At 52.6% G+C, this 22,328-nt stretch overlaps 10 protein-coding genes across 10 annotated transcripts; 3 read left to right on the top strand and 7 right to left on the bottom strand.

Moving 5' to 3' along the window:
• The first annotated feature begins 105 nt into the window (after positions 1-105).
• Positions 106-3,462, top strand: PV05_09869 (uncharacterized protein). Its single transcript, XM_013456248.1, has 2 exons — positions 106-3,106; positions 3,155-3,462. Exons 1-2 carry the CDS (start codon positions 362-364, stop codon positions 3,242-3,244), a joined length of 2,835 nt encoding a protein of 944 aa, XP_013311702.1. The 5' UTR covers positions 106-361; the 3' UTR covers positions 3,245-3,462.
• On the bottom strand, positions 3,398-4,173 carry PV05_09868 (uncharacterized protein; the record flags this gene model as incomplete). The annotated part of the gene is made up of 1 exon (XM_013456247.1): positions 3,398-4,173. The coding sequence occupies one exon, from the start codon at positions 4,171-4,173 to the stop codon at positions 3,724-3,726; it is 450 nt and encodes a 149-aa protein (XP_013311701.1). The 3' UTR covers positions 3,398-3,723.
• Positions 4,174-4,438: 265 nt separating this feature from the next.
• On the bottom strand, positions 4,439-5,293 carry PV05_09867 (YggS family pyridoxal phosphate enzyme; the record flags this gene model as incomplete). The annotated part of the gene is made up of 1 exon (XM_013456246.1): positions 4,439-5,293. The coding sequence occupies one exon, from the start codon at positions 5,291-5,293 to the stop codon at positions 4,439-4,441; it is 855 nt and encodes a 284-aa protein (XP_013311700.1).
• A 440-nt stretch (positions 5,294-5,733) lies between these two features.
• PV05_09866 (uncharacterized protein) lies at positions 5,734-6,840 on the bottom strand (the record flags this gene model as incomplete). The annotated part of the gene is made up of 1 exon (XM_013456245.1): positions 5,734-6,840. The coding sequence occupies one exon, from the start codon at positions 6,838-6,840 to the stop codon at positions 5,794-5,796; it is 1,047 nt and encodes a 348-aa protein (XP_013311699.1). The 3' UTR covers positions 5,734-5,793.
• Positions 6,841-7,119: 279 nt separating this feature from the next.
• On the bottom strand, positions 7,120-9,363 carry PV05_09865 (uncharacterized protein). Its single transcript, XM_013456244.1, has 6 exons — positions 8,947-9,363; positions 8,557-8,852; positions 8,139-8,506; positions 7,896-8,088; positions 7,505-7,849; positions 7,120-7,439 (listed from the first exon to the last, which is right to left on the bottom strand). Exons 1-6 carry the CDS (start codon positions 9,110-9,112, stop codon positions 7,287-7,289), a joined length of 1,521 nt encoding a protein of 506 aa, XP_013311698.1. The 5' UTR covers positions 9,113-9,363; the 3' UTR covers positions 7,120-7,286.
• A 1,104-nt stretch (positions 9,364-10,467) lies between these two features.
• PV05_09864 (uncharacterized protein) lies at positions 10,468-12,582 on the bottom strand. The gene is made up of 7 exons (XM_013456243.1): positions 12,268-12,582; positions 12,132-12,212; positions 11,800-12,079; positions 11,422-11,737; positions 11,328-11,352; positions 11,049-11,278; positions 10,468-10,997 (listed from the first exon to the last, which is right to left on the bottom strand). The coding sequence occupies exons 1-7, from the start codon at positions 12,511-12,513 to the stop codon at positions 10,664-10,666; spliced, it is 1,512 nt and encodes a 503-aa protein (XP_013311697.1). The 5' UTR covers positions 12,514-12,582; the 3' UTR covers positions 10,468-10,663.
• A 218-nt stretch (positions 12,583-12,800) lies between these two features.
• PV05_09863 (uncharacterized protein) lies at positions 12,801-14,166 on the bottom strand. Its single transcript, XM_013456242.1, has 3 exons — positions 14,044-14,166; positions 13,891-13,983; positions 12,801-13,796 (listed from the first exon to the last, which is right to left on the bottom strand). The coding sequence occupies exons 1-3, from the start codon at positions 14,053-14,055 to the stop codon at positions 13,041-13,043; spliced, it is 861 nt and encodes a 286-aa protein (XP_013311696.1). The 5' UTR covers positions 14,056-14,166; the 3' UTR covers positions 12,801-13,040.
• Positions 14,167-14,334: 168 nt separating this feature from the next.
• PV05_09862 (uncharacterized protein) lies at positions 14,335-16,985 on the top strand. Its single transcript, XM_013456241.1, has 6 exons — positions 14,335-14,638; positions 14,753-15,116; positions 15,175-15,598; positions 15,675-15,734; positions 15,819-16,187; positions 16,252-16,985. Exons 2-6 carry the CDS (start codon positions 14,983-14,985, stop codon positions 16,348-16,350), a joined length of 1,086 nt encoding a protein of 361 aa, XP_013311695.1. The 5' UTR covers positions 14,335-14,638; positions 14,753-14,982; the 3' UTR covers positions 16,351-16,985.
• Positions 16,477-19,569, bottom strand: PV05_09861 (uncharacterized protein). The gene is made up of 3 exons (XM_013456240.1): positions 19,124-19,569; positions 18,554-19,075; positions 16,477-18,499 (listed from the first exon to the last, which is right to left on the bottom strand). The coding sequence occupies exons 1-3, from the start codon at positions 19,445-19,447 to the stop codon at positions 16,772-16,774; spliced, it is 2,574 nt and encodes an 857-aa protein (XP_013311694.1). The 5' UTR covers positions 19,448-19,569; the 3' UTR covers positions 16,477-16,771.
• Positions 19,570-20,826: 1,257 nt separating this feature from the next.
• PV05_09860 (uncharacterized protein) lies at positions 20,827-22,239 on the top strand (the record flags this gene model as incomplete). Its single annotated transcript, XM_013456239.1, has 1 exon — positions 20,827-22,239. One exon carries the CDS (start codon positions 20,827-20,829, stop codon positions 22,237-22,239), a length of 1,413 nt encoding a protein of 470 aa, XP_013311693.1.
• Positions 22,240-22,328: the final 89 nt, after the last annotated feature.

The raw sequence follows: 22,328 nt of genomic DNA, 5'->3' as shown, positions 1-22,328 counted from the left end.
CCAGACTGGGCGCCGGAGGCATTCTCGGAGCTGGAAGCACTTAAAGCCGAGACTTTTACTGCCACCAAATTGTGGCAGGGGTTCATCAGGTTCATCAGCGTGTTTAGGAGACTGCGCAACTACAACTGCTGCGACTACCACCAACACAGCCCAAGTCAAGACGAGTTATTTTTTACTCATCCTCAGCTCATGTGTTGTCACCGCAAGCTCCTTAGCCTTTCGATCCGAAAGTGATGGGAGGTGGTTGTCTCGAGAGAATGCGTCAGTGACGAATACCCTCACGGCCTCCTAAGTCCAGCGCCCGCCTTTCCAGAGACGTCGTGGTTCGCGTGCAGATGCTTTCTCTGCCTCGTCCTCCAAGATGTCGTCCATGCGCGGTCTTGTCCAATTCATAGCGGACCTCCGGAACGCAAGAGCCCGAGAACTCGAGGAAAAGCGCATCAACAAAGAGTTGGCCAACATCAGACAGAAATTCAAGAGCGAGAAACTCGACGGATACCAGAAGAAGAAATACGTTTGCAAGCTGCTGTACATTTACATCCAAGGGTACAATGTCGACTTTGGACACCTCGAAGCTGTCAATCTGATTTCCGCAACCAAGTACTCGGAGAAGCAAATCGGCTACCTGGCGGTGACCCTCTTCCTCCACGAACAACATGAACTGTTACATTTGGTGGTCAATAGCATACGGAAAGACCTTTTGGATCAAAATGAACTCAACAACTGTCTGGCGCTGCATGCTGTCGCCAATGTTGGTGGGAGAGAAATGGGCGAAGCCCTAAGTGCAGATGTACATCGGCTCTTAATATCTCCCACCTCGAAATCTTTCGTGAAGAAGAAGGCCGCCCTCACTCTTCTCCGACTGTACCGAAAGTACCCGGGCATCCTGCAATCAGAATGGGCAGAAAGAATAATATCCTTGATGGACGATCCGGACATGGGGGTCGTCTTGTCTGTGACTTCTTTGATTATGGCCTTGGTCCAGGACCATCCGGAAGGTTATAAAGGAAGTTATATCAAGGCCGCGCAAAGGTTACGGAAAATCGTCATCGACAACGACGTCTCGCCCGACTACCTATATTACAAAGTCCCATGTCCTTGGATTCAAGTCAAATTTTTGAAACTGTTACAATACTATCCGCCTTCAGAGGACACACATGTCCGAGATATCATCCGTGAGTCGCTGCAAGCTATCATGGCTGCCGCCACCGAAGCACCCAAAAATGTACAACAGAACAATGCTCAAAATGCGGTGCTCTTCGAAGCAATCAATCTTCTGATCCATCTCGACACCGAGCACCAACTCATGATGCAGATATCGTCCAAGTTGGGGAGATTTATTCAATCTCGTGAAACCAACGTACGGTATCTGGGTCTTGATGCTATGACCCATTTCGCTGCCAGATCAGATACGCTCGATCCGATCAAGCGCCATCAGAATATTATCATCGGAGCTTTACGAGACCGCGACATTAGTGTGCGAAGGAAAGGTCTGGATCTGCTCTACAGCATGTGCGACACTACCAATGCTCAGCCGATCGTCAACGAATTGTTGAAATATCTCCAATCCGCAGATTTCTCGTTACGAGAAGAAATGACGCTGAAAATTGCCATCCTGACGGAAAAGTATGCAACTGATGCTCAGTGGTACATTGACATCTCTCTCAGGCTGTTGGCAATGGCTGGTGATCATGTCAGTGATGAAGTGTGGCAACGGGTGGTCCAGATTGTTACGAACAACGAGGAATTGCAAGCATATGCAGCTCAACATATCTTCGAATACCTAAGGGCTGAGAACTGCCACGATACTCTGGTCAAAATCGGCGGGTATATCCTGGGAGAGTTTGGACACTTGATTGCGGACAACAAGGGGTGCAGCCCAATCGAACAATTGATGGTGCTCCAAACCAAGATGATCTCCGCGCCGGATGCCACAAGAGCGCTCATGCTGTCAACATTCGTCAAGTTTGTCAACCTATTTCCAGAGATCAAGCCTCAGTTACTGCAGATGTTCCAATTCTACAGCCATTCACCCGACTCTGAATTGCAGCAAAGGGCTTGCGAGTATCTTGCTATCACGACGATGCCAACGGATGATCTGCTTAGGACCATCTGCGATGAAATGCCTCCGTTTTCGGAAAGAACATCAATATTACTGCAAAGACTCCACAAGAAGAGCGTTGGCATAAGTGAGCGACGGACTTGGCTCGTGGGCGGAAAGGATGCCAATGCCGATAAACAGGAAGTGCTACTAGCTCAACAGACCGGCCTTAAACGGACTTTCACCACCATTGTCAATGGAGGAGTCAAATCAAACACCAACGGCACAACATCAAGAAGTGTCAGCGGAGTACAGGACGCAGCAGGTGGGGCATCTAAGGATCTCGAGGGCCTCGACATGAATGGCCATACCGAAGATGTGACAGTGCCGAACCTAGCCAGTGCAGCTCACTTGTCGCCCGACTGGGAGATTGGCTACGAACAGATGTACTTCTCCGATGAAGGAGTGCTCTACGAAGATCCTCAGATTCAGGTCGGCATACGAACAGAATATCGCGGCTACCTGGGCGTGATCAAACTCTACTTTGCGAACAAAGCATCCTTTCCTATCGGATCATTCACGACTACACTTGACAACAAATCCGCACCGGCGCTGAAAATTGACATGAAGAGTCTTCCCGAGTCCCATGTTGAGGCGGACTCACAAGTCCAGCAGACTATCGTGTGCACATCCATAGCGCCCTTCTCAGAACCACCAACGATCCGAATATCATATCTCGCCGGCGCATTGCAGGGTTACACATTAAGACTCCCCATCCTGCCTCATCGGTTCATGGACCCATCCGAGCTGTCGGCAGAGGACTTCTTCAAGCGCTGGCGACAAATAGGCGCGGGCCCGCTGGAAGCACAGAGTACGTTTAGTCTCAAAACCCCGACGACCGAAATGAGTGATAAGTTCACCCGCGAGACCGTGCTGGGCTTCCGATGGCGGATTTTGGACAACGTCGATCCTAATACGAGGAACATTGTGGGCTGTGCGGTTTTGCAGCTTGAAAAAGGCAAGACAGGCTGTTTGTTGCGGCTAGAACCGAACCAGCAGCAGAAGGTAAGCGATCAGATCACGATCTCTGGGCAAGAGCTGACAATGAGACAGATGTTCCGCATGACGATCCGAGCGACGCAGGACACGGTGCCAGGGATACTCCTAGGCATGATGCAGGAGAGGCTTGCTAGGGGCCCTTGAAGAAACTTACATATGCTTTTTCAGCTTGCGAAGACAGGTATGAACATTGATGGGCATGCGATGCATGGTTGAGCCGATCTTTCGGAGCACACAGCTTTAGCCTTACCAACGACTTCTTCAGGACATATATTATTTTTATCATTTTGCTATGCAATCAAATATAATTTTCCTGTAGCTGGACCTATAGCTGTAGCCTTCAACCCGTAACAAAATATCGGCCCAAGCAAGTTCTTTGGGCTTCTGCCCTTTTGTCAGGCCAACACACAGCAGGGGAAGCAGTGGGGGGGGGGGCGGCAGCCCAGGTGCCAGCACAGCTCGATATAGTGTGGCCAGTTTCTATTTAGTCCACGTTCTCGCATTATTCATGTCTTCGTGTCTTCGTGTAGTGTAGCAGAGGGTGGTTCTTACTGCGGTCATGGTCGTGGTCTCGTCAAGCGGGACGTTCCAAGCCCCGTGCAGTGTCGTGATGTTGTTGTGGGCTACTCTTGGGCGCGCACATGAAGAGAAATTCGTCTGGGCCAGTCCGGTCCAGCCCATTTCTTCTTCCTTCGCGGACTAAAGTGAGCTTCTGCCCTCCTCTGCTCTGCTCTGCACTGCTCTGCTCTGCTCTGCACTGCTCTGCACTGCTCTGCTCTGCTCTGCACTGCTCTGCTCTGCACTGCTCTGCTCTGCTCTGCTCTGCTCTGCACTGCTCTGCTCTGCACTGCTCTGCTCTGCTCTGCACTGCTCTGCTCTGCTCTGCACTGCACTGCTCTGCTCTGCGGTGCGGGTTGTCCCGTCTTGGCCATGTTCTGTTCTGTTCTGAGAGCAAGAGCCAGAGCCTGAGCCTCAGATATCTTTCCCGCAGCCGTGCCTGTGCCCGGGCTTTTACACCACCGGTTCACACAGTCCTTCCCCACCGCATTCACGGTTTCAGCAGACGTCGACATTACCGTCTGTAGCAGTCTCCGCTCGTGTGGTGCCTTCATCGGATGATGCCTATCGGATGGCCTGTGTAAGTCGGTTTCACCCGGCGTAGCTTGCCCGAGGGACGTCTTTGAGGACAGACCGTTTTGTCGTTCTTGCGAGCGAGGGTCTGTTCCTTTCGCGTTTCCCGATGTTCAGATATTTGCACATGTCGGGAATAGTGCTATTCTCCTCCTCAGATTAGGTCATTTCTTTTGATTCAACATTCACATCTCCTTCTTTTAAGTCCTATAGAACCTTCGCGTCCTTCTTGGCCGGTCTCTCGCCGAAAATCGTACTCCCAATCCTGACCTCGTTGCTGCCCTGGCGGATCGCGCCCTCAAAGTCTTCACTCATACCCATACTCAGTTCCAACGACGCCTCCTCTATCCCGAGTGCTTGGGCTAGTTTATCCCTTGTTTCGCGGAGACAAATAAAATCCTCGTTCTCGGTCTCTGGAGTCGTCGCTTTTGACCGGGCTATCGCCCCGATCGTCATCAACCCCTGGAGATGGAGATGCTCGCATTTGTCGCGGATGTGTTTCGCCAAATTGACCAGCTCCTCCGAATCAGGAGACACCCCAGATTTCGACTCCTCGCCCGAGGTGTTGACTTGTATGAAGACGCGGAGGGGCTCTGTTGTGTTCGACGATTGCGCACGACCTTTGTCGAGGAGTGTGGCTTTCTTCTCTGAATCAACGCTCTCGACGGCCCACAGGCTCGGAACGTCCCTTGCGAGTTGTGTGGCTTTGTTCGACTGCAGGCCGCCGATAAAGTGCCATTTTATGCTGCTCGGTAAGAGGCGGGATTTCTCGAGGAGTTCTTGGACATAGTTCTCGCCGAAATGGGTGTGCGAGGTCGGTGGGTTGTGCAGGGTCAGGATGTCGGAGGCCGGCTTCAGTTTGGAGACGGCGACGAGGCGAGGCGTAGAAGGGGGGAGGTGCGCTGAAGGAGGCTGTTGCGAGAAGACGGAAGAGATGCGAGAATGTATGTGTTCGAGGTTGGTCGTGAGGGTGCTGGCTCGTTGTGGGTTGATGGGGATTTTCATGGAGGAGATTTTGTCGTCGAGTTGAGGTTCGTTGGAAGACTGTGAGGGTGTGGTCATTTCTGATCCAGGGGGAAAGAGCCAATTCGAGCGCGGGTGTAACTTGTACTATAGATCAGCGTATCTGAGAAGTAGAGGAGGTGAAGAGTGCTGCGCTGGGCCAGAAAAAAACATTTGTGTCGATCAAGTGAGTAAACGAGTTCGACGTCATTAACTAAGTTGAGGTAGGTGAGCGTAGTGAGGTACTTGTACTTGTTGCTGTAGGTACAGTTAGGGACTTCGGGCCTATAAAGCTTAACTAAGTTGGCGCTGTCCTTAGTGCCTAAGTCGTCCTACGTATTTAGCAAGACGCTAACCTAGACGCCTAGAAAATGGTCTCGTAAGGCTACTAATTACTGAGTTAACTAACTAGGCTGTTGCTCAGAGATCCTCGACGAAGAGCACCATCGAACCAGGTAAAGCCCACAGGGCGTAGCACTTCCAGAGCGTCTATGTGATAAGCCAGTACCTCGCAGTCTCTGTGCGTAAGGCTTCCAGGTACCATCACCATCGCTCATGACCTACTCGTTCTTCATCTTCTGCCACTCCTCCAGCACCCACCGGACCGGGTCACCCATCAACTCCCTCTTCCGCAATGGACTATCATGCCCCCAGCTCCCATGATAGACATACTGTGCATGGCATGCATCCTCCTCATCATCACGCACCACCAGATCCAACTGGGCCCTCACCATTTCGTAATTGTACAAGCCCCAATCCTCGATGAACCTCCTGGCCAGCCTTCTCTCCTCCTGCGTGCCTGCTCCCAACTTGACACCCTCATCGTACATCCTCTGGTAGTCCATGGTACTGTTACACCTGACCACGCTCAAGATACCGCCCCTGTAAGCATGCCGTTCGAGCTGGCGCTTCAACGCCAGCGCACGCGCACTGACATGCGTATCCTCCCTCTTCGCGCCGCGGGGTCCCGTCCGCTCGACGGCCTCGATGATAGACTGCCACTGCTCATCGCTCAAGCCCGATTCTTCGCGCAGATGGGTCACCCCCTCCCAATCGACGTCCTTGGATATTTCGACCAGCTCGCTGGAGGGGACACGTGGGTAGAAACCGAGCACCAGTTCCGTCGCCGTGTCGTACAAAACGATTCCCGCGATCACGTCCGTGACTCTTAACACACCTTCACCTTCTTCAGCCTGGTGCTTGCGCGATCCTAGTTGTAAGTGCATAAACTCCCTGGCCGGTATCCCGCCGAACGAATGCCCCACCAATATATACGGCGGGTCCACGCCTATGGTCCGCAAAAGGGCATCGAGATCTCCGGCGCCGTCCTCGGCCAGCAGCGGCCCATCGTGGCGGGGAAGAGTGCTTCGATCGTAACCAGCGCGGTCGAAGAACAATGTCCGCACGAACCGGGCGAGATGCTCCTGGACTTTGACGTAACTGATACATGGAGCGCCAGCGCCGGTGAAGAATATGACCACTGGTTCACCTGGCTTGCGTGCGGGCCCGGAGGATGACGTGAAGAGCGACAAGCCGCGATCGGGAAGCGGGATGAGGCCGGAGATTTGGGGCCGCGTAAGCCAGGGGTTGTGTTTGTGGATTGTCATGGTCGAGCCTGAAGCCTGTCGACGTGTCGGAATACTATAGTAGATGTCTTACCATCCACCGAGTATTATGTAGACGCCGGTGTCCACTGGAGCCTTACGCTTCTCGTCGCCCATGAATGCATGTCGTCGGCAGGAGAGGCGTAGCCATATATCGTTGGCAAGGAGGGTTACATTATGATCTGCCCCAGGCTCTGACCTTGGACGTTGGATATCGCTTGATAAGTGGACGATCGTCATCGTTCTACAAAGGGAAGGAGCATGGATGGTTGTATCTCGGATATATGATCCCACTCCTCCATGTATCTGGGCTCCGATGGAATACTGAGGGATGCCTGCATTCTGAGCCCGCAACGCCTTGCCTGGAATTACAGCCTTCACCAACATGTCCCTTGTTCAGGACGAGATATCGCCTTCGCAGATTGCCCAACCTGTCGAAACCTCTGCAATCATGCCTTGCTTGCATGTTCCATTTCCATAACTTCCGAATTAACGAGAGTCTTGTCGAGTCTGGCTCTTTCCTCGGCTGAGAGATGGGACAAGTCAACCGCAACCTCGTCTCCAAACTTGGCTGCAATCTCTTCGAGGGCGAGCCCTTTAGTCTAGACAACCGTATGTTGTCAGCGTGGTGCTTTGATGGCCGATCACGGTGCAAGTTGAGACTCACCTCAGGGTAGAAGAAGTACATGAGCGCCGCTCCGAATAGCGGCACAATGATGAATATCAGGTAATATTTCCAGCCGATATTGTTGAATGCAACAGGAGCGCTCATAGTGTAGATCAGGCTGAAACAGAACAATCCCGAGACACTGAACCCGGCGCCCTGAGCACGAATCGACGTGGGGAAGATTTCGGATGCGTATACGTAGCTTGAGGCGTCCATACTGCCTCCAAAGAAAGTAACGAAAAGGTACAGGAAGAACACGCCAAATCCGTTGCCGATCTTGTTGTCAGTACCACCATATCTTGCGAGACAAGCCGCGAAACCAGCGACCGAGACTGCACAACCAATCTATGAAGCGTTAGTTATTGCGGGAACTAAGTGCAAGTGAGCATACCTGTCCGACAACCATGATGGGAATGCGGCCGACCCTATCGAGCAGGTTTGCGTTGATGAAGTTCATGAAGGCAGCCCAGGTGTCCCAGATGGCGTAGAGCATCAGAGGCATAGCGCCGTAGAGGCTAAGGCCATTGTACAACAGCACTTGGTAATTGTTGATTACGAGGCAGCCTGTCGATTGCACTAACCCACTATAGACGGGTTAGCGGGAGAACAGAATAATATGACGCATTGGACTTACAGCAGCAGGAAGCCAAACAGCAGGCGCTTTCGATACGACTTTCTTGAGAAGAGGACGATCCAGCCCTTGATCCAGCCCTGTCCTAAGCCTTCACGCCTTTCGAGCTCCAGTTGCTGACGGATCTGGTACAGCTCTTCATGCGCAATCGTGTCATCCTCATCACCGGGTATATGGTGCAGGCTTTTGAGGATCGCGAAAGCAGCCTCCAGGCGATCAGTTGCAACAAGGTGTCGAGGAGATTCAGGAAGCCATGGAGACCCGATCAAGAGGCAGAGAGGCGGAACAATCTGAAGAGCAAGGCACAGACGCCACTGTGCCACTTGGCTTTTTAGGAAGTAGCAGCCATAGCCAGTCCAGCCAGCCAGACCCTGCATGATAGTCAGTCGAATGATCGAAAAACTGGAAGAGGTCGATTTACATAGCCGATGCACAGCACGAATCCATGCGATCCGACCATGAGTCCTCTTGATTTGGCAGGAGATATCTCTGACTGGTAAAGCGGAGTGATAACATTGACCATACCGACGCCAAAGCCCATTATGAACCTGGCAACCAAAAACATGGCAATATGGACGGAACCAGCTTGTAGAGCGCCAGCTACGATGCAGATAGAGGCCGTGATCTGGATTGACCTCTTCCTGCCAACCTTGTCACCGAGCCAAGTGATGAACCAGCAGCCGAGAAGGCCACCACCAGCGAAGAGACCGTTGGTGGCTACAGCAAATATCAGCCTCGCATCATCAAGTCAAGCCAACCACGCAGGAACTCCTCAGAAGACAAAGGTGGCGATGAACCTAGTGCGACTTACCTCCAGTGATTTGGGACCCATCGTTTGACTTGATGTCGATGTTGAAGTATTCGAAGAAGGACGGAAGACCGATAACGGCGCCAATGATGGCGGAATTGTAGCCATAAGTCAAAGACCCGAAGGTCACCAAGTAGACGATGAGGAAATTGTACGCGTTAACAGCCATGGTGATAGTCCTTCAGATCCTGCTTTCTGGTAAGGCGACGAGCGTCTGAAGAATCCTACCCCGTGGCCGCGTTCCAGAAGATTGGCCTTTATGTCAGCTGCATGAACATGAAAGGAGCAGCTGCGACAAGCTCCCCCAATGTATACCATCCTCGTCTAGACAATTTCCCCAAGTGCGTGGTTGTCGGTAGAGTAGCTTCCCCATTGCTAGAAAATAAAGGCGATTGGGGAAGCAGGGTGATGTGCAATGCCTATACGAGTAAGATGACTTCTGCTTTGGTACATCGGGTGGTCTGTGCACCATACCAGCGTCGAGACGATCGACTATCCTGGATTCATGCATCTTGGTACTCCGTACCCCACAGGTCTGTTGATATCTCCATCATGTTGGGGAAGAGGCCAGGGAATCGAGGGCAAAGACAGAGAAAAGGTCAGGCACTAGATCAGCCGATCCATATCCCCGGACCTGACGACTCCAAGCCGGTCATCAGAGTGCATATCAAATTCCAGAACAAGAGCAGGAGGTACCAAACATGGGGTATGCCATGTACTCCAAGCACTCAAGCTATGCGTAGGGGCTTGATTAGCTCGAGTCTCGAAGGAGCTGGCTCTCTTTCTGGGCACTCCAATCAGCTCAGAAAGTCGATGGATACGGTGTAGTTCATGTCGGCCAACAGTCAACAGACCGAGGACAAAGAATTGGCGATGATTTCCTTTCCAAGTACTCGTACGAAGACGTGCGAGCGGTCGACCCGCCCATCGGAAAGCCGCGACGATGCAGCCTCTTTGGTTGAAAAGGGTAGGCGAAGAAGTCGTAGTTGAGTTTCATGTCTCAAACTTCCCGTAGGCGGGAGTTCCGTCACCTAGCGTCTGCCGAAGTCATTCGCTGAGCCGAGGCCCCTAACTAAGCAGGCTTACTGCCATAGGCTTTGACAGCACCGGGCGTAAGCGCAAGGCTGGTGGGTATACTCCTGTGTAAGCTTAGTCCCAGGTAGCTGGGTGTCGCAGTCTTCACACTTCAACACCTGCTTTGCCTGCTTTGCCCCGAATGCTCCAAGTGGCTGTCACCTGGAGAAGCGAAATCCACTTGTTACGCTTGTGGGGAACACGTCCCAAAATGCCTGAATGACAATGGGAGCCGAGGAGAGGCGCATTCGTAATTGATTCTTCGCTGAGACACGCTCATCGATGTCGGGGAAGCCACGGGCAGGAATACGCGGACTCAGCAAATACGGGAGTATCCAAGGCAGCGCCGGCAGAAATCAAGACCATCTACCAGCACTGAATGTATCAGGGGACCAGTCGGCGAGCTGCCCTTTGAATGCCCAGGTGGGAGTCTCAATGATGACACCTGGTGTGGAATTCCCTTTGTTGCTCCTGGCGGCGTGCGCGCCGGTACCATCCTTGCTGAGGCATCAGTTCGAACCTTAGAACGGTCATTGTCGGTCATTGGCACTAGAAATTGGCTTGCGGTTGTCTTTCCAATGTATTCTGCGTGGTAAAAGCTGCTACAAAGTGATACAGTTCTCCAAAGCCAGTCTAGATGATCCCTTTAGCCCGTCGGTTTAAACCTGGATTTCTGTCTGATCTTGGCTCCGTACTTGTAGAATAAGATTGGCGTCGGAAAAAAGGCGACGCAGAGAAACGCCAGAAGCGATGTCGACCACGCTGTGCCCAGACGATGGTACATGGCCGGCGCAAACAGCGGAAAGCCTGCTGCGGCAATGGACCGGACAAATGTGTTGACAGCGATAGCACTGTTCGAGTAAAAGCCATAGCAGTCGATGATATAGTTCATGCCCTGCCAGAACGTGACCAAACATCCCATACCAAGTAGTGCGACCGAAAGAACCTGTGGTACCCAGGTGATGTGAGGATCCGAAGTCCTAAGCACATTAGCTTCAAATGCGTGAGGCGGAGAGCGATTCAGAACGAACCAAGCAAACCAGAAGAGGCCGATAGGGAGGGCCGCAGCACCCACAATCATAGGCGGCAAACGTTCTTCGGGAATTGGTCTACCGTGCTTCTCGAAGGCTCTGGTGAAATTGGTTCGCGTAGAATATGCTATGAGTCCAGTACCCATGGCAATGCCGACGATGAAAGAGGCAAAAGGCAACGATCCGACACCGGCATTCCACCCACGCTCCTCCTGGAAGCTTATGGGGAACTTCAATTGTCATTGATCCGGCAATATGGAAGGTTGGAGGGGTACTCACAGACTCGAAAAATAGGTATAAGATACTAGTGAACAATCAGCCTTGCCCGGCACAAATCTGAGAAGGCTGAGCCACCGTCTCTGGCCCGACGTACCCGTAGATAAAACTCATGTATGCAGTGACAAGGGCGAGAATGGGCTCCTGGAAGATCATGATAAACGGCCGAACAAGATACACGAAGATCAGGGTCTTTGCATTGACGGGACTTTCGTCAGCTTTGGCATGCAGCGCCCAGTTCTTGGTCTCATATCGAAGCTTCTTCGCTTTGGTCTGGAGGATCTTCGAGGCCGATGTTTCCGGGATCACCAGATATCCGATGCAGCCAAACAAGGCGGCCATGATCAGGGTGATCCATGCAGTCCAGCGCCAGCCAAGGTAGGACTGAGTCACGAACCCTCCAATGATCGGACCTGTAAGATACCACGGATCAGTACACCAGCAAACACAAGATGACGAGTTCAAGCTACTGTACCTGCTACTGGTCCCGAAAAGGCGGCAGCTGCGAAGATGCAGACTCCATAAGCTCTATCGATCGGATTCCAGATATCGGCGAGAGCACCTCCGATGACGGCCAGAGGCGAAGACGCAGCAAATCCTCCGAAGAATCGACCAAGCATGATCGTCTCAACATTCTGCGCAACAGCGACTGGTATTTGAAAGATGGCAAAGCATAAGTAACCGGAGAACAGAGGTATTCTGCGGCCGAACACTTCAGATGCAGGTCCGAAAAAGATTGGACCAAAAACAAAACCCTGGTGTTTGTCAGGCTCTCCTCCTCATCACCAGGATTGGACCGTCCCTTACGAGTAGGAAAAGCGAAACGCCGAGTGTAGAAGTAACTGTTCCGATATGGTACTTCTCAGCTACCGGCGGAATTGCAACGCTCTAGAAGCTCTGGTCAGTCGTTGTCGCGCTGTGGACTTGTCGCGATGCTGCTTACAAACACCGAGCTTGCAAATGTGACGACGAAGGCCATGCCTCCCATGGCTGCAGTGATCTTCCATCTTCTGGCCCTTGGCCAGTTTTTTGGATTCTCTGGGTCGTCAGGGCCGTCGAACTCGACAAGATCCTGGCCGGTATCGCGCATTGGAGCCGTAGGGACGCGTTGCTGAAGTTCGACATCTTTCTCAACAACATCCACTGTCGCGCTACCGGTTTGGCCCTGGAGTGCCATGCCTTCTGTCATGGGCTTAAGTCGCTCTCTCCAGACCGCAATAAGCAGATATCGAAGGGTTTCTTGCTTGCGGCATCCATCTCTCGAGTTGTTTCGCCTTCCATGGAAATGATGATGATGATGATGGTCATGGCTCCGCTATCGGATATGCGGCACGGCACTTACGCACAATTGCAAGCGGTTGACAGGACGGCAGTGGCTTGTAGATACATCTTGATTTTGATCAAGGCCATGACAGTCAACCTTCGCAGATGTGTGATGGCAGGGAAGGCTTAGATCATCTACTCCTACTAGTATCTGGATGTTTCACATCTGATGTCGAATTTGTCTATGGCTATCATCATGCACTCTCCCTTAGAATCTTGTCGCCCAAACTACAAACCCCGTTGCACTGACGTGATGTCCTGATCAAGCGCATCTGCAAGGGTGATTGAGACACGACTGACAACACCAAACCTCCGGTCAAAAGCTGCTCTTCGTACCTTACCACGCATATTGGTGGAGCGAAGTCTCAGTACCACTGGATGTAATGTATACCTTCAAATCTCTGGATACACGTCGGTCCTTCTTAACAGAGGTATGCCTCTCCTTACATCTTTGACAGAGTCCAGGTCAATGTCGACCGTGAGCAAATCAGGCTCGCGAGCATGTTCTTTCTCGATTTTGGCATCGTCGACGCGGTCTAATCGTCCGACAACCTCGCCAGTGGGCTTGATGACGATGCTATCACCAAAACTGACGCGTTTTTCATTGTGTCTCCCGCATTGTGCCGCTGCTATCACCCAGCTCTGAGTCTCGATAGCTCTTGCTCGCAGTAGAATCTCCCAGTGGAGTTTTCCCGTCGGGACGGTGAAGGCAGAAGGGTAAAGCAAGACCTCGGCACCCAATCGGCGTAGTCGAACTGCAGGTTCAGGAAATCGTAGGTCGAAGCAAATCAGACTGCCAATTTTCCCCAGTATCGAGGCGTATGGCGGCACGACCTCTGACCCTGGTTCTACAGAGTCACTTTCTTTCATTCTGGGACCATCCGGACGCAGGTCGATGTCAAACAAGTGCAGTTTCTGGTATCTGTGTACAATGTCCCCCTCTTTGTCAATCCAGATCAACGTGTTTTTGATTCTTTTGGAAGGTGGATCTGTGGGCTCATGGATGCCCACGTTGATAGACAATCTGTTCTCACGAGCAGCTTGTTGCAGGCCACGCACGAAAAGGCTCTTGGTAACATCTTGACATAGGGACACTGATTCGGTTGGTGATGACGCTATGTAGTCCGAAGCCTCAGGAAGGAACAGAGCCTAGGAAGGGCCAATGCTGGTTAAGGCTCTGGTCAATGCCCAACTGCGCAGTCGACATCGAACAGCACCTGCGAGAAGAATAGCGAAGACTTACCTTTGCACCAGCCTGTACAGCCTTATGAACCAGCTTTTGACATTGAGCAAGGTTATGAGTCATGGATGCGGTCGAGCATATTTGCCCAACGGCCTGGGAGAGGTATCATCAGCCAAAGACCCAGGCGGCACAGGGTCGGATAAGGAAGCATACTGCGAGCACCATGTTTTGCTGATGTGCTTGTGATCTGAGGTCAAGGACCAACTGTGAAGACGCGGAACTACCTGCTATGGTTATGCTCCGTTCATCTGACTTGCCCTGGGAGGCCACAGAGAGTGATGATTTGAGAGATATTGGTTTGATCACAGATGAGGCCCTCGGCGCACTTTCCCTTTACCATCCACACATCCATGTTAGCTCTCGGTATACCTTCCTCATTTTTCAATCAATACTGGACCTCGGTACGATCCGACCGGGCGCTTCGTGTTCATCTTCGTTTATGCAAGTCAACGTCAGCGAAGGGATCCTCTGTGCATAACTCTCAATGAAGATATGTCGTCTGCCTGGACTCGGCTTGTTTCCTCAGTGACTGCTTCCATCGGATCTCTTGTGCCTGCACCATGGCGAAGTCGGCCCCAAAAAGACTCGACCTCCATTCAAGAAGGGATCGATGGTAGATCCCCATACGGAATGCGAAACGCCATGTTCAAGGTTCTGAGCCGCCGGCTGTGGGTGTCACTTTATCCATCGATTGCCGACGAAGATCAGACATCACCTAGCCCAGAGCGAACGGAGGAATCGCACCACAGTAAGTACTTCTGAACCGCTTCCGCTCCATATACCCCACCTTTTCTTCCTCCCAATGGCAGAGTCAATCCTACTGGTGCAGTGCGGTGCCCACATGGCCTGATATCCAGACTAGACTGCGGGGAAGACATGACTTGATAGCATCGACTCGACCTGGCTAGTGGTATGTCATAAGCATGCCGCCGCTTCCTATCGCCCGTACAGGGACAAAAACTATAGATACTTGGACCCCTGTCGCTGCTCCCGCAGGTTCTTGTCTTGGTGGGTTCTTCATCAAAGCACTTTCAGCACTTCCAGTACTTCCCATCGACTATCCGCCCACAGACACCTACCTGAGAGACAACAATGGCCACAGTGGACATTCCCAAGCAACAAAAGGCCGCCGTGAAAATCGGCAACGGCGAGTCCGCCAAAGCTCCGGTTCAACAAGTCGATGTGCCCACACCCGGACCTGGAGAGATCCTCGTCAAGATCAACTGGTAACTCCACCGACGTACTTACCCTTTCTTTCCCTCATCCACTTACATCTTATTCCAGGACCGGCCTCTGTGCCTCCGACAAATCCCTCATCCATGATGAATGGGCCCCATTCGGCGTCGCTATGCAGCCGGCCACCAACGGCATCGCGGGCCATGAAGGTGCCGGTGTCGTGGTAGCTGTCGGCGATGACATGCATCACAAATGGAAAGTCGGCGACCGAGCCGGCATCAAATGGGTCTGGAGCGTCTGCGGCGAATGCGAATTCTGCACCAACGGCAGCGACGAACTTCATTGTCCAAACCAGAAGAACGCCGGATTTACCGCGGCCGGCACTTTCCAGCAATACGCACTCAGCGATGGGAAATACACGACTCGCATTCCGGACGGCGTTGCCGACGAGGAAGCCGGCCCGATCATGTGTGGCGGCGTGACTGCTTACACTGCCTGTAAGAGGAGCGGCGTCAAGCCTGGACAGTGGATTGTCAGTAACTGTCCCTGCCCCGATCCTCGACTTCTGTTTGCGTTTGCGGAATGCTGATTGTGCGTTGCGTTTCTAGGTCCTGCCTGGCGCCGGTGGTGGTCTCGGGCACTTTGCAGTGCAATATGCAAAAGCCATGGTATGACTTCCCTTTTTTTTGGCTGCGTTTCGATTTCGTGGAAGCCATGGAAAGAAAATGGAACTGATAATCCAACACAAAAAGGGCATGCGCATCATCGCCATCGATGGCGGCGACGCGAAACGGGATCTGTGCAAGAAACTCGGGGCCGAAGAATTCATCGACTTCACTCAAGTCCAGGATCCAGCCGCAGAGGTTCTGAAAATCACAAAATACGGCGCTCACGGCGTCATTGTCACTGCAGCTACGAAAGAGGCCTACGCCTCTGCACCAGGCTTTCTCCGACCCGGCGGCACCGTTGTGGCCGTTGGTCTGCCGAAAGACCCGACTGTGCTTGCCGGCGCACCTCCTCTCATGTTGTGCCTGAGGAAGTTGAACATTGTGGGCAGTGTCGTTGGGACGTTGAAGGACGTCGAGGAGGCTCTCGACTTTACTGCACGAGGGCTTGTACATGTAAGTGCTTCAAACTCCCTCCATACTTGTCGTCTGGGGCTCGGCTAACGAGGCAATGTGCTAGCCCATCCTGACAAAGGGTACTCTGGAGGATCTGGACAAGTATATGGACTTGATGATCGCTGGTAAGCTCGCTGGCAGAGCTGTGTTGAAGGTATCATAATAGCCCACGTACCAATATATCGATCTACGTCCAAGGCACGCACTTCGGGCCTACTATTGCCAAGTGCATAGTATACCCTCAAGCAATTCGCATGCGTCTCAAAACGGCCATTCCGCACTGTTGATGGCTCCTCTTGCGCTCATGGACAAGATCCCTTCATGTTTCAGCATATTACATTAACCGATCCAGCTAGAAACAAACGACCACTATGCTCACCAGTTCCACGTATACCATCAGCCAAACACTCATTGCTTGTTGGGAAGCCATCTGCGAGGGGCTTCCGGGATCCACGTACACCAGTATTCCTCCCCGACCAAGGTCCCTGCGACGAAGGCACTGGACTCGACTCCACAAAACAGCACACATCAACCATCAAAGCACCACCCTTCCTACCGCAATACTGGTATCCCTCCCTCGTGGCTCACCAACTGAACGTCATCAACGCCGGGTTCAACACAATCGGCAAGAGCAAATGACTCGCCGCGACCGTACTCATGGGCAAAATGGCGATGAAATCTCCAATCACCCAATCATACGGCAACCATCCTCCAGGGTTACACGCAAGCCAAATCATGCCGGCGATGGCAACCAGCGCAAAACAAATGCTGAACTTGAACTTCCTGATCACCTTGGGCACCTCGATGAAGAAGTTGCTGAACTCCGCCTCTTTGCTCGTCGCGCCCCACGTCATATCCACCTCAAACATATGCGCCAGCAGCGCCTGGCTGACGTGCAGACTCAGGCCGCCCAGAAAGATACTCAACATGACGATCCACTTGAAGTTCTCGACCAGCGCACCGAGAAAGCTCGCCTGCCCGATTCTGTACCTCATCACGGCCAAGGCGACATTGCCTAGACCGTTGAACACAATCACGATACTAAACCACACTTTCCAGCTATCGATATAGTACTTGTCCAAGTACCCATTGAACCAGCCGATAGCGAAGTAATTCGCCAGCGTCATGATCCAGGCGGCCCCGATGGCATAGTACGTCCCGATATAACTGACAATGGTGATCTTGCTGGTGAAGCGGATATTGCTGAACAGGAACCGTCGAAACAATTCCGTGAACGGACCGCGATACACCCACTGCCGAATCGGATGGAACAGAAGCTCATTGCACCCGTACGCGTACTTCTCCCAGCGGGCCAGTTCGTCGTACACGGTCAGGCTGACGCCCTCTTTGAACCCGCCGTGCGCCCAGCTCGCCAGGCGGATAATGTACCCGTCGCACTGCAGGCGCAGACTCATGTCGAAGTCCTCGGACACGTGGGACTCGGACCAGAACTTCTCGTACCCGTCCTCGTCGGTGTAACTGACCTGTTGAATCGCGCTCCATCGCAGGATGGCATTGTGCCCGACGAATGGGGCGACGTCGCCATTGGCCACCGTATACTCGATGGCCGTGTAGATCAGATTCGTGAAGAACGTGATGCCGTTCTCGAAGAACGTGTGCACGACCTGCATAACGCCGCTGGCGAACTGCATGATGCCGACGTTGGGGCTCTGCTCCATCTCGCTCACCGCGTCGAGAAGACAGTCCACCGGCACGCGCGTGTCGCTGTCGATCAGCAGGATGTAGTCGCCCACGCGAATGTTGCCGTCGGCCCAGGCGCGAGGCGTCTCGCGCAAGACTTGGAGCAGGCTCTCCTCATACGCGCGCGTCTCGTCGTTCTGGGTCCACGTCGAGGGCCGGTGGTACCGCGACAATTTGTCCTCGACCTTGCAAGACAGCATGAGGCCGTAGTTCATGTTGGACGCCTTTTTGAATTTGCCCTTGCGCACGAACCCCTCGCTGTTGTGTTTGGGCCGCGCTGTCCACCCGATGTTGTGGTCTTGATAGAAGTCGATGCGGGCTTTTCGTTCTTCTTCCGAGATGATCTGCAGGCCGTCGTCGTTGATCAGCATGTTTGCCGTGCCGCCTTGGAGCTCGTAGGTGGATATGGCTTGCTTGATGGATTTGACTGTGGGCGCTATGACAGACCCCAAGCCTTCTTTGTACACCGGGCATTGGATCGTGACGTGTGGCAGTGTCTGGGTGCGTAGGCGAGGTGAGCATTTCGCAGAGTAGTACTTCGAGTTTAGTTGCATTTGACGCACGGGGCCGATGCACTGGGCGATGCAGCCGACAATGACTTGGGCGAAGAACTGGGTACGGTCAGTAGAAGGAATTGAACAGGCATGATGAAGGGGCGTGCTTACCAGGGTAAAGAATACCTGTACAGGCACCAAAGCAAGGAAAGCGAGACGAAGATACGAGCGGTCGACGGTGATCTCAATGGCCAGAGACCGGCATCCGAGGCCAAGCAGGACAACGACAATGATCAGTGTGAAGGCGACAAGAATGGTGTTCATAAGGTTAGTTGATCGGTATTCAGGCACAACTTCTCCCGACTCGGCGTCGATGGTGACTTGTACGCCACCAGCTTTCTCGTTCGTGACATCGTCTTCGTCGCCAGCCTCGCCCGTGTGCCACACGAGCTCCATCAGCTGTGCTTCGATCGTGGTTGCTCGCTTCACCACGTTGGACGCGTCGTCGTCCCATACCACCAATAGTGACTCCGACGCAATGAACGCGGCAAATTGATATTTTCGAGCCCGCGGCAGATCGTGAATGGTCGGCAAGATCTGCACTCGCAGACCATTCATCAACGGAACATCGGTGGCATCAGGTGCCCAAGCAAGGAATGTTTTGATGACCCTTGAATTGACAGTCATGGCGACCTAGGTCACAGCTCAGCACAGAACGATCAAGAAGGGACGGACACTCACCTGAACATTCAATAGCCTGCAAGCTTCAGCAAAGTATGAATCGAGGAGTGGTTGTGGGCACGCCAGATAATGCCCTCTGGATTTCCGGAGCAACACCCCCTCTCGTTCTCCGCTGCCATCACTGACCCACAGGTGCGAGCATTGTTGCTGGTACAGGTGGCTGACCATGATCTCGTGCTTGATATCTTCGAGAAACGCACTTTTCGAGCTGTGCGCCGATTTTCCACTTATGGAAGCGGCGCTACTCTGGACAGGAGAGTCTTCAAAAAAGAAGCCATCAGGGTTGGGGGAGCCCGCAGCCGGGGCGAACGGCAGCTTAGGCATATTCGGCGTCGTTGTCAGTGGCTACTGATGAGCCAACTCTTTGGTTTTGGAAAGAATAAAGTAGACGTGTGTCGTGAGGCTTGCAATGTGACACTTCTTTTACGATAACGAGGCTATCGTTGAGGAGGAAGAGGGTAGGCCTTTCGGGAGGCAGAGGGCGCTCGGCGGCTGGACACGTCCAGATGCTCGACGAAGGCCCTGCTTTGAGACATTTGATAGCTCATATACAATTCGAGGCCTTTCAATGGCAAGCTAAAATAAGCTGAACCAGATGACCGAAAGCCGAAAGTGGTGGCTGCTGCTTCGTTTATTCTGGCGGCGATACAGTGCTCTCCTGCCGGACTAGGGTCACGCCAGGATATCATAGACAGAGCCTTCAAGGCTCCTCCATCCTGATGGGGAATGCTAGGAAGGTGTCGACAAAATAGTGACGACGAGTGGAGTTGTCGCAAGCTGTAGACATGCATTAAAGACAAGCGAGCGCCGCCTCGCCCACGCCCGAAAAGAGTATGCACAACTGAAAAGCGGGTTCCTGCCAGGGATGACCAGAGACCAACGGTCGAAAAGGCGAGAACAAACCGAGAAAAATCTGGCATTCTCCAATGAAATGATGGATCGCAAAAGACTCAGAAAGAATCCGTCTTGTTGCAGTTAGTCTGGTCGCTTTCAAAACTGTACCTACGGCTGCGGTGCTCTCTGAAAGGTAACACGACATTTTGTGATTTCCATTCGAACCAGGCACCAACCAGCTTGTTTGGCATATGCATGGAGCCCGCGTGCAGCGCATATTGATACAGAGGTCCACCCAGGAATAAATTGAGCCAGTACGAACCTCTTCCCTGAAACCAGACCATGAATCGGCGCGCCAACTCCAAGATCATTCCAGTGTGATGTAGGCTCAAGAATCTGAATTTGGACCGATTTTAGGGACATTCCCACCCAGTCTGGGCTAGATTGAGACATTGCCTCAACCATGGGGGATGTGCAGGGTGGTGATGTTTGCACAGGTTGTTATTTCCGGGAGAGCGGTCCGTACTACCTGGCTGTAGTCAAGCAGGTGCAGCTAAGCCTTGTTGTCGAAGATCTGGTCGACCCGATCCAATTTGCAGAGTTGGCTGAGACATGTGGCCATTCAGTAGGAGACTGCTTCCTTTCCCTCAGCTGTTAATAGTTGGCGCGGGTTCGGTCACCAAGTTCACCGAGATTGCTCTAAGTTCGCCGTCTTTGCTTCCTTCTCGACCAGGGCAGTAGCATCTGGGGGCCTGTCGCATCTTGACTCTCCTGTCAAGCAAATTGAGCTTCACTGATTTACCTTTGTATATTGAGCCCTTCGTCCTCGCTCAATCTCGGTTCTGGTATACGTTTGGCGAGCCTTCACAATGACGCATTTCTCTCGACCAAGCTACGCTGCCCAGCCAGAGGCTCCCACAAGCATCGAAGCGACACCTCGGGTCGGGTCACCTGAATCTTTGACGGGTACACATGGTTTTGGCCAGGAGAAACCAGCAAATCCGTTCTTGACCCCGTACACCTCGCAAGATCCATCTCGAACTACCTCTTCTGCGGGCTTGCATCAAAGCGTAGCCACACAGAGGTATTTCCATTCTCGAAGGGTGAAGAAAGGCGAAGTTGAGCGACCATGGACCAAAGTGAAAGATCCGAAGGAGAAGTGGGTGACGATTATTCCAATGATTGGCCTTTTCGTTGGGCTAGGAATCGCTGGTTTCTTGGTCTGGGATGGCCTGCGAACTGTTATCAATCACACTTATTGTCCCGTCTACATGAGCGACTTCCCGGGCAAAGGTCTTGAGGCCGATATCTGGACAAAGGAAGCTGAAGTTGGCGGCTTTGGTAATGGCCAATTCGAAGAGACCACTGTCACGAATGAGAATGTCTTCATCCAGGACGGCATGCTCCACATCAAACCAACTCTCCAAGACGCTTCGATAGTCGAGAAGAACAGCAGAATCGACCTCTTGTCCCAGGGTATCTGCACGTCATCAGTCTGGACCAATTGTATTACCGGTACCAACACCAGTGCCGCAAATCAAACAACCGCAAATCCCGTCAAGTCTGGCAGAATCAATACCAAGAAGGGCAAATCAATCAAGTATGGCCGCATCGAAGTCGAAGCCAAGCTGCCTGCGGGCGACTGGCTCTGGCCAGCAATCTGGCTTCTGCCTGCCGAAAGCAAATACGGCGAATGGCCTCGCTCCGGTGAGATCGACATTGTCGAATCTCGGGGCAACAATTGGACCTATCCACAAGGTGGCAACAACATCGTGTCGAGTTCTTTGCACTGGGGTCCAAATGCAGCTAACGACGCGTGGTGGAAGACTAACGTGAAGAGGAAGGCTCTGCACACCACGTATGCGAAGACGTTCCATACTTTTGGGCTCGAGTGGTCGGAGAAATATATCTTCACTTACATTGATACTCGACTGCTGCAAGTGTTGTACACCAATTTCGATCAGGACCTTTGGACCCGCGGCCACTTCCCTGACGCCGACAGCAATGGCACCAAGATCGTGAATCCTTGGGGCCAGACCGGTATAAAGTCAACGCCATTCGATCAAGGCTTCTATCTCATCTTGAATGTTGCAGTTGGTGGGACAAATGGCTGGTTTGAAGATGGCAAGAACGGGAAGCCGTGGGTTGATGGCAGTCGAGACCCACGAGGAGACTTCTGGAAAGCCAAGGACATGTGGTATCCGACATGGAAAGAAGGCGGCGAGATGATTGTTAAGAGCGTGAAGATGTGGCAGCAACAGGGCTACAATGAGTGCAATTGACGGGTGAGGGAAGGGAGTTGATGGTGATGAATTGGGGATTTCTGGTTGTAACCGTGGAGATGATTCCGTAGAGGTCATGGTAATGTGAA

This window comes from Exophiala xenobiotica, assembly GCF_000835505.1.
Source record: "Exophiala xenobiotica strain CBS 118157 unplaced genomic scaffold supercont1.6, whole genome shotgun sequence".
NCBI lineage: Eukaryota > Fungi > Ascomycota > Eurotiomycetes > Chaetothyriales > Herpotrichiellaceae > Exophiala > Exophiala xenobiotica.
This window is presented reverse-complemented; position numbering and strand designations above follow the sequence as displayed.